The sequence below is a fragment of the Drosophila innubila genome (genome assembly GCF_004354385.1).
Source record: "Drosophila innubila isolate TH190305 chromosome 3L unlocalized genomic scaffold, UK_Dinn_1.0 0_D_3L, whole genome shotgun sequence".
NCBI lineage: Eukaryota > Metazoa > Arthropoda > Insecta > Diptera > Drosophilidae > Drosophila > Drosophila innubila.
In genome coordinates this window covers 18,389,701-18,396,669 of record NW_022995376.1, presented here as the reverse complement: position 1 = coordinate 18,396,669, position 6,969 = coordinate 18,389,701, and the positions used below count along the sequence as shown (strand labels likewise).

At 43.8% G+C, this 6,969-nt stretch overlaps 4 protein-coding genes across 4 annotated transcripts; 1 reads left to right on the top strand and 3 right to left on the bottom strand.

The window, feature by feature from the left end:
- Nucleotides 1-72: 72 nt before the first annotated feature.
- On the bottom strand, nt 73-3,290 carry LOC117788283 (exocyst complex component 1). The gene is made up of 6 exons (XM_034627001.1): nt 2,495-3,290; nt 2,211-2,438; nt 1,700-2,149; nt 1,138-1,640; nt 569-1,076; nt 73-511 (listed from the first exon to the last, which is right to left on the bottom strand). Exons 1-6 carry the CDS (start codon nt 3,173-3,175, stop codon nt 164-166), a joined length of 2,718 nt encoding a protein of 905 aa, XP_034482892.1. The 5' UTR covers nt 3,176-3,290; the 3' UTR covers nt 73-163.
- Nucleotides 3,291-3,357: 67 nt separating this feature from the next.
- Nucleotides 3,358-4,073, top strand: LOC117788285. Its single transcript, XM_034627003.1, has 4 exons — nt 3,358-3,422; nt 3,496-3,546; nt 3,688-3,860; nt 3,921-4,073. Exons 2-4 carry the CDS (start codon nt 3,501-3,503, stop codon nt 3,975-3,977), a joined length of 276 nt encoding a protein of 91 aa, XP_034482894.1. The 5' UTR covers nt 3,358-3,422; nt 3,496-3,500; the 3' UTR covers nt 3,978-4,073.
- On the bottom strand, nt 4,069-4,906 carry LOC117788284 (DNA-directed RNA polymerase III subunit RPC7). Its single transcript, XM_034627002.1, has 3 exons — nt 4,708-4,906; nt 4,523-4,651; nt 4,069-4,461 (listed from the first exon to the last, which is right to left on the bottom strand). The coding sequence occupies exons 1-3, from the start codon at nt 4,858-4,860 to the stop codon at nt 4,096-4,098; spliced, it is 648 nt and encodes a 215-aa protein (XP_034482893.1). The 5' UTR covers nt 4,861-4,906; the 3' UTR covers nt 4,069-4,095.
- A 200-nt stretch (nt 4,907-5,106) lies between these two features.
- LOC117787206 (RAB6-interacting golgin) lies at nt 5,107-6,859 on the bottom strand. Its single transcript, XM_034625672.1, has 3 exons — nt 6,732-6,859; nt 5,913-6,612; nt 5,107-5,489 (listed from the first exon to the last, which is right to left on the bottom strand). The coding sequence occupies exons 1-3, from the start codon at nt 6,817-6,819 to the stop codon at nt 5,276-5,278; spliced, it is 1,002 nt and encodes a 333-aa protein (XP_034481563.1). The 5' UTR covers nt 6,820-6,859; the 3' UTR covers nt 5,107-5,275.
- Between the last annotated feature and the right edge of the window lie 110 nt (nt 6,860-6,969).

The following is a 6,969-nucleotide window of genomic DNA, read 5'->3' as shown; positions in this document are numbered from 1 at the left end:
TTGGACTCTCTGGCACACACTCGCTCTCTCTCTCTCCTCGCTCTCACACTCTGTTGCTCTCCCACAGTCAGCTGTTTAAATATGTGCGCGTATATTTTTGACTTAAAAAACATCGCTCTAAATACTATTGCACTTAAAAGTAAACTGCCCGTTCGGAGAGAACTCAATGGGAGCGCGCAATGTCTGAGAAGAAGTTGAGTATATCCTGTATATTAAATTCCAGATTGATCATGGCGCCTGCATAGCATTTCTGTATGCGCTCCTCGAGATAATTGTACTGGGCTATGAACTCCTCCTGCATGGCATGCCAAACGACCTGCAGCAGATTCTCCTCCTCGCACAGATGCTTGTCCACCTTCTTGTAGAGGTTCTCCAGACCCTTCTTCACCTCACGCGCCGGATATTGGCTAATTACCTTGCGCAGCTCCTGCTTGGAGAAGGCCATTTGGTAACTTATCTCGGTCTCTTTGACGCCCTGCGCCACTTTCTGCTGGACTCCCTCAAAGAAGAGCTAAGAGAGGAATCTTTAGATGTAATTGAGTAGTATATATTATGAGCATTGACTTACATTGAGCTTCTCCAGCGGTCTGCCAAAGTACTGCGTTACATATGCCTTGAGGGCATCATTATAACGTGACTTGGCCTCCTTCTTGAGTGCATCCAAGCCGGGCACCTTGAGCTGTGCCAGCAGTGCATACATATGATGATAGTTCTCCATGCGAACCACCTGTGACGGCGTCTTAGGATGCTCCTGCGAGTGTATACTGATGCCCTCAAAAATGGCATTGACCAGCTGCAGATACCACTTCTCCATGTCCGTTCGACGATCCGATTTACGGAATATGCCTTCCGCTGTCTGGGCGAAATTCTCAAAGTTCTCCACATAAGGCAGAATGGCTTTTGATCGCTTGGGAAGCTTTGCCTCCTTAATCGATTGCAGCTGTTGTTGCATGAAGCGATCAAAGTTACGCTTGACCTGCACCAAGGCCGAGGCAAAGGTCATGCTGAGAAAGGAATGTGTGTCCTGGGCGGACATGACGTGCTGCGTTAGACGCACTAGCACATAAAGCGAATAACTGCAAGAGAGATGAGGATTAGATCAAAATATTGTGGAGAGAGGATCTTCAGTTTTCCTACAAGCTATCCACACGCTCGAAGCTTTGGATAAAGCTAACTAGCTCCGGCTCCAGGCAGCCAAAGAGACCCATCATTAATTTCCGCACATCCTCATTGATCTGTCGATCAATTCTCTTTTGCGGCACGGCGGAACCTTCTGAGGTTCCGCTGGTGGGCGAGACAGTTGAGGCGTTAAACGATTGCGACATTTCAATGCCCTTATCTTTTTCCATCTCCAGAGTGGTTTGTGTGTTCTTCGTTGTTGGACTTATCACATCCATTTGAAAGAAGTTGATGCAGAATAACTGCTCCTGTAAGGCAATGGGTTCCAGCTCGGCCAACACTTTCTCCAGCAACGCATCGAAGCGCACACGATCAGCGCTGTCCACGCCGGGTCCCCATTGATCCCGATTGATGCCCAGTGTGCCATAGGGAATAGTCGAGACGGCAGACTTGCGTGACGATGTGGACATGTCCAGGTCTTCGCGGGAACTGCGCAGCTTGTCAGACACCTGCATTTTGGCCTAAAGAAAGAAATAGCTGGAGTGTAAATCCCATTGAAACGGTTGCATTGAACACCTACCAGGTTAAAGAAGTTTCTCACATCGCGATCATAGATCTTGCTCAGCGATGCCGTGTAGACACGCATCAGGCCATCGTAGGTCTTGCGATCCATGGCCTTGGACCAGTGCATCAGCTCCGTATAGGGCGTCAGTTCGCGATGGACATTGGAGTGATTAGGCAGCGTCAATTCGGTGCTGGTCAGTGGCATGTCCCCAATCTCGTTGCCCAGATGGATGAAGAGATTGTTGAGGAAACGGCTAACAGTCGCTGAGAACTTCTGTTTCCATTTCTCGAAGCGTTTACGCTGATCCTGCACAGCTTCCAGTCGGAGCAGTGAGGGATCAATGTCGCTATTCATTGCCTGCTGCAGACATTGAGCCGCAGTAATGGCAGCTTTGCGTCCGGCAGCTGTCTTCAGATCGGGATCTTCGAGTGCCTGCTGCTGGCTGTGCGGCAAGTCCAGTTGGCTCTGAAAGAAGCAGCACGACTTGTTAATACTCTTCCTTAATAAATACACACTTCACACATACAATAACTTTGTTGAGTTCCTTCATCAATTTAATATTATTGTTGTTGGCGATTTCAATCATGGCATTCTTGCCGCCAATCTTTTCCATGGTCTCCTTCACATGACCCAGAATGTCCTCGTAGGTATCCAGGCGTGTTTCAAACTTATCTGCCTCGGTTATTGCATTATCAATGTGCTCCATCATCTTGAGCACCTTTTGCTCCGATGCCAGGACACTTTGCATGTTGGCCTGTGAGAATATAAGATAGGTTATACATTAAAGACATTGATTTAGCAGCTGCTTACGCCATCCAAGTCGTGCAGTTCTCTGGACAGTTGCTCTATAAACTGCTCCGCATCTTTGATAGCAAAGTCACACTCCGAGAAAAGTTTGCCCAGCTCGTTGGCTTCCTTATCTGTTAACGCTGTAAACTCCTGCGCCTCCTCCTCGTCCTCCTCATCATCCGTATTCGGTGGCTTTTGCGTAACATTTCCTTGCCCCGCACGCCCCGCGGCAATCTTCTCCGGCGACTTCTCGGACAGCCAAGCGATGGGCACATTACGGAACTCTGCGCGTGGACCACGCACATATTTCTGTATCTGCCGGTTGAGCACAGCCAAAAAGTTTTGTCGCTCATGCAAATTAAGGGCGTACCATTTGTAAACCTTTTCCAATTGGATATCAAACTCGTGCGTCTCAAACTGTTCGTTGCGTCCGTCGACCCACTTAATCTCGTCCAGTTGCCAGCTACGCTTTCGCTTGTACTCGCTCTCCCGCTGCTCGGACTGCTTAACCAAGTAGAGAGTGACCACTGGCACTGGGGGCGCTGTCGTCACCACACAAAGATAACAGGCCCGCTTGTCTTTCTTTTTGAAAGTCTTCGTCACCGTCACCACAGAGAGCAAACGTTCGCCGCTGCCAGAGCCATTGAAGAGCTCCTTTTGCAGTATGTGCTTGATGTTGGCCAAGGTGCCAATAGTCAGCATGGCTAAGGAATGTTGGCAGTGGTATTTGGGCAATTCGAAATGTATTTTAATTGTTTCCAAATTGAAGAACGCCTCCGCCAAAAACAGCTGTTCGGTGAGCCACTACCCGTGCTGCCAACTTGTCTTAACTTGTTGTTTTGTAACAAAAAATGGTTTGGCAGGCCCAGTCAATTTATCGATATTGACAGCAGTATTTTTGCAACTCTTCTTAAGGTTGGACACATTGGTCGATACATAAGTAACACTGGTGGGTAAAAAATTAACGCGAAGAAATATCGACATAATAAATACAAATTTGTACATTTTCCGCAACTTTTTAGCAAACATGTTGGTCAAACACATCGTCAAACAAGGACTGCTGTTGAGAAATGGTAGGTACAAGTATTTAATACCTATTTTTCGGCTTTATTTGTTAACCTTAAAAATTACATAATGTGGTCAATGTTGCTCCTGAATCATGGAAGCTGGAATTTATAAGTAAATAATTCATGAATTGTTTTACTCTGTTGCAGTTGGCGCCATGTCGCGTGCTGCCTACCACGGTGGCGAGCACCACCAGCACTCCACCATGAACGATTTGCCAGTGCCCGCTGGTGACTGGAAGGAGCAGCACAGCCAGAACAACACCAAGTACAACGCCTTCCTGGTGTCCGGAATCTTGATTCTGGCTGGCACCATTGGATTTGTGAGTAGAGCCACACCCAAATCAGCGAATATCCTTCTAATAATCTCTTTTTATCTGCAGGTGAAAACCTCTGGTTTGATCCACTTGAACTACAGCCCCCCCAGCAACATGGATTAAGTTCTAAATAACTACATAACCACGTACATTGCAGATAAATATGTGTTAAATAAGCTTAAAGTGGCGAATTAGTAAATCACAAACCCAAATACTGTTCATCAGTTTGTTTATTTCTGGTTTAGTATACGGGACCATCGTCCATGTTGTCATCCTCTTCGTTATAGGCCTCTCCATTGTCGAAGTAATCGTTGGCATAATCGTTCTCCTCGTCCATTTCATCGTCCAGTGCGGCTTCAGGATCTTCCTCCTCTTCGTGCTCCGAATCGGATTCCTGCTTGACCTCCTCGTTATCATTATCAGCGCCACTTTTAAGCTCTTTCTGCTCCAACTGTTTCAATCTATCTTCTATGTTAGTCTTCTTGGCGACTTGTTTGGGTTTGAGTTCTCCTCCAGCTCGCTTTCGACTTGTTGAATTTAGCTCTCGAGGCATTGCTTTGTAGTTGAACTCCGGCTGTGCCCGGTTCTTTAGTCGCTCCAAAGCCTTCTGCATGGTGATAACATGGTTAATGTAAGACATGGTTAATTGTAATTGTGTTAATCTTTACCTCTCGCCAATCTTTGACATCTGTTTTTTTCTTCTCTTGGCTGGCGGAAATGATGTAGTATGGCGAGTCCCTAATACGGTTTAAAAAGTCCTCCTTCCAAAGCAGCTGATAGTTCTGCGTTGCAGTAGTCTAAACACAAACTAATAATAAGTACAGTGTCTAATTCACTGGATATTTATACTAACCTCCAGTGTGATTGGTTTGTTGAGCACCGGCGGAAAAGTTGGAGGTGGCGCCGATTGAACCTGTGGCATGTCTTTGCCCACACAGCCGAGCGCCTGCATCTGCTCCGCTGTCAGCGAGCCTGTTTTCCCACCACGCCCTCCTCGTCCAGCCATCCTTAAAGTTTATGTTATACTTAAAAGGAATTCACAAAAGCGTTTGTTTATGTTTTAAACTGCACACGTTTTTGAGCAAGCCGTCAGCTGTGCTGTCAGGGCTACATCATAGCGAGTAGAGTTGCCACTCTGTTACAAACAAAAATTATCACAATCAGCAGGCGCGCGCAATTTAAATTTGAAAGTTTCATTTATTTAGCATAGCAATTTAAGAAAAAGCTTTTAAAGAAAAGAATTAACACTGAATAGAATTTAAACATTAACGTACATTTAATTATTGCAATTTGCACTTTATGCTTAAAATTAAAACACCTAATATTAGCTTGTTTACATGATCATGTTAATTAATATCAAGGTTAATATCTTATTGTAACTATGTTTTGGGCAAACATGCGACGAAATTCGTTAGATTCGATTAATTTTCTGGAGTAGGCGATTCGGGTTGATCATCCTCGGTTGGCGCCAGGCCCACTTTTTGCATCAGCTCCGTCAGTTTTTGAGCCTTACGATCCTCATTGTGGGCTATAACAGTGCAAAGGTGTTCCGTGAGTAGTTCCTTTTTCTCAGATGCATTGTGTAAGTCGACTTTTGCCTTTAGAAACTGAGCCTCAATTTTAATATACTGCTTTCTGAAAATGTAATTAAATAAAAGATTAGAATTATTTGTAAATCAACAAAATTTTAAAATGGGGAACGTAATTATTTTAAGCTCTATTATAAAAATTACAAAAAATTGAATATATGATGCTTTTAATGGATTGTGATCAATGATTATTTTTGAATCATTTTATTAAAATAAAAATTACTTTTTATTTATAACTAACACTTGTTCTTCAAAATTACTGTTGCAATTATAAATTAAATTAAAAGAACCCCAAAATAATTGTTAGTATAAAAGTACTCAAAACATAATCATTATCATTAATGAATATCCATAAAAATCAATCATTTTAAAACCATAGCGAATATGCAAAGATTACATTGAATGAATCAATGTAGTGCTATTATATTTCTTATATTTACATTCATGGTTTTATTAAAAAGATACTTACTCCACAGTGGCAAAATGTATGCAGGCTGTGTCAATCTGCTTTCGCAAGAGAGCTACATCCACGGCAAGATCGCTCTCCAACTTTGAGAGTTCATGACGGATCTGTTCTATTTTCCGCGATTCAGCAGCTGTTTTTTGTGTATGCTGTTCAATGGCTTTGTACAGCATTTGTTTCTTTTGTTTGTTCTGTTCCTCAATCATTCTACGATGCTGCTCAAAGTCCTTCAGGGAAATGCCCTTAAAGGGTGAATCCGTGCTGAGTCTATCACCAGTTGAATCTTTGGTGCTGGGCAGTATGCTAGCATCGTCGTCTGTGCTGCTTATCTTCAGAATTGAACTGTCGTCCGTCGTTCCGCTGTCGTTTACAGTTGCATACGTGGCAGTTGAAGCTTTGCCGTTTGACGTTGGCGCCTTAACGGACCCACAGTAAAGCGCCTGGACAAGTGACTCAGATAGGCCGCTTTCCAAGTTAAGAGATTCTTCGCTATTCCCATTATCGCTTGGCGTGGGAGTTGGCGCTTTTTTTGGTTCTGGTTCTGTGGGCGTGGTTGATCTCGATTTGGCCTTGGTTGCTGCCACTTGTTGAGGCTTCTGCTGTGCTTGTTGTTGTTGTTGCTGCTGCTTTCGCAATTGATCTGCCTGCCGGAAGATCTTATCCGGCATCCGCCTGATGCCCGGCTGGTTTTTCATCATTTTTAAAGCTACAAGTTACACACACATATGTAGATATATTTGTGTTAATGCATGTGTAGCATTTGTTTTGTTTAAACACACACGCACGCAAACCAATCAAAATAGTTGATGATGCCATGATATTTACCTGTGTCCGCATTTCCCCTGCCTCCCTGTTTCACTCCTGTTATTTTGAGTATCTCATCGTGGCTAAATCCATTAAATTTCTCAGCCATAATGATTTTTTAATAAATAATTATCCATTAAGCGTTTGCAGACACAGACACGACAACAACAATTTTTGATCAGCAACTTGTTCTAATTGGGGCTGCCACCCTACAAAATTTTCCGATCTGGCAACTTGTTCTAATTTAATAAAAAAAGGC

Excerpts from the sequence above, each read along its gene's own strand:
- LOC117788283 (XM_034627001.1), bottom strand. The coding sequence starts at position 3,175 with ATGCTGACTATTGGCACCTTGGCCAACATCAAGCACATACTGCAAAAG. Across the intron at positions 1,641-1,699 it reads TGAGAAACTTCTTTAACCTG|GCCAAAATGCAGGTGTCTGA; the intron begins GTAGGTGTTCAA and ends TTCTTTCTTTAG. Across the intron at positions 512-568 it reads GACCGCTGGAGAAGCTCAAT|CTCTTCTTTGAGGGAGTCCA; the intron begins GTAAGTCAATGC and ends TTCCTCTCTTAG.
- LOC117788285 (XM_034627003.1), top strand. The coding sequence starts at position 3,501 with ATGTTGGTCAAACACATCGTCAAACAAGGACTGCTGTTGAGAAATG. Across the intron at positions 3,547-3,687 it reads AGGACTGCTGTTGAGAAATG|TTGGCGCCATGTCGCGTGCT; the intron begins GTAGGTACAAGT and ends ACTCTGTTGCAG. Across the intron at positions 3,861-3,920 it reads TGGCTGGCACCATTGGATTT|GTGAAAACCTCTGGTTTGAT; the intron begins GTGAGTAGAGCC and ends TTTTATCTGCAG.
- LOC117788284 (XM_034627002.1), bottom strand. The coding sequence starts at position 4,860 with ATGGCTGGACGAGGAGGGCGTGGTGGGAAAACAGGCTCGCTGACAGCG. Across the intron at positions 4,652-4,707 it reads ACAAACCAATCACACTGGAG|ACTACTGCAACGCAGAACTA; the intron begins GTTAGTATAAAT and ends GTTTGTGTTTAG. Across the intron at positions 4,462-4,522 it reads ATGTCAAAGATTGGCGAGAG|AAGGCTTTGGAGCGACTAAA; the intron begins GTAAAGATTAAC and ends ATCACCATGCAG.
- LOC117787206 (XM_034625672.1), bottom strand. The coding sequence starts at position 6,819 with ATGGCTGAGAAATTTAATGGATTTAGCCACGATGAGATACTCAAAATA. Across the intron at positions 6,613-6,731 it reads CAGGGGAAATGCGGACACAG|CTTTAAAAATGATGAAAAAC; the intron begins GTAAATATCATG and ends TGTAACTTGTAG. Across the intron at positions 5,490-5,912 it reads ATACATTTTGCCACTGTGGA|AAAGCAGTATATTAAAATTG; the intron begins GTAAGTATCTTT and ends TTACATTTTCAG.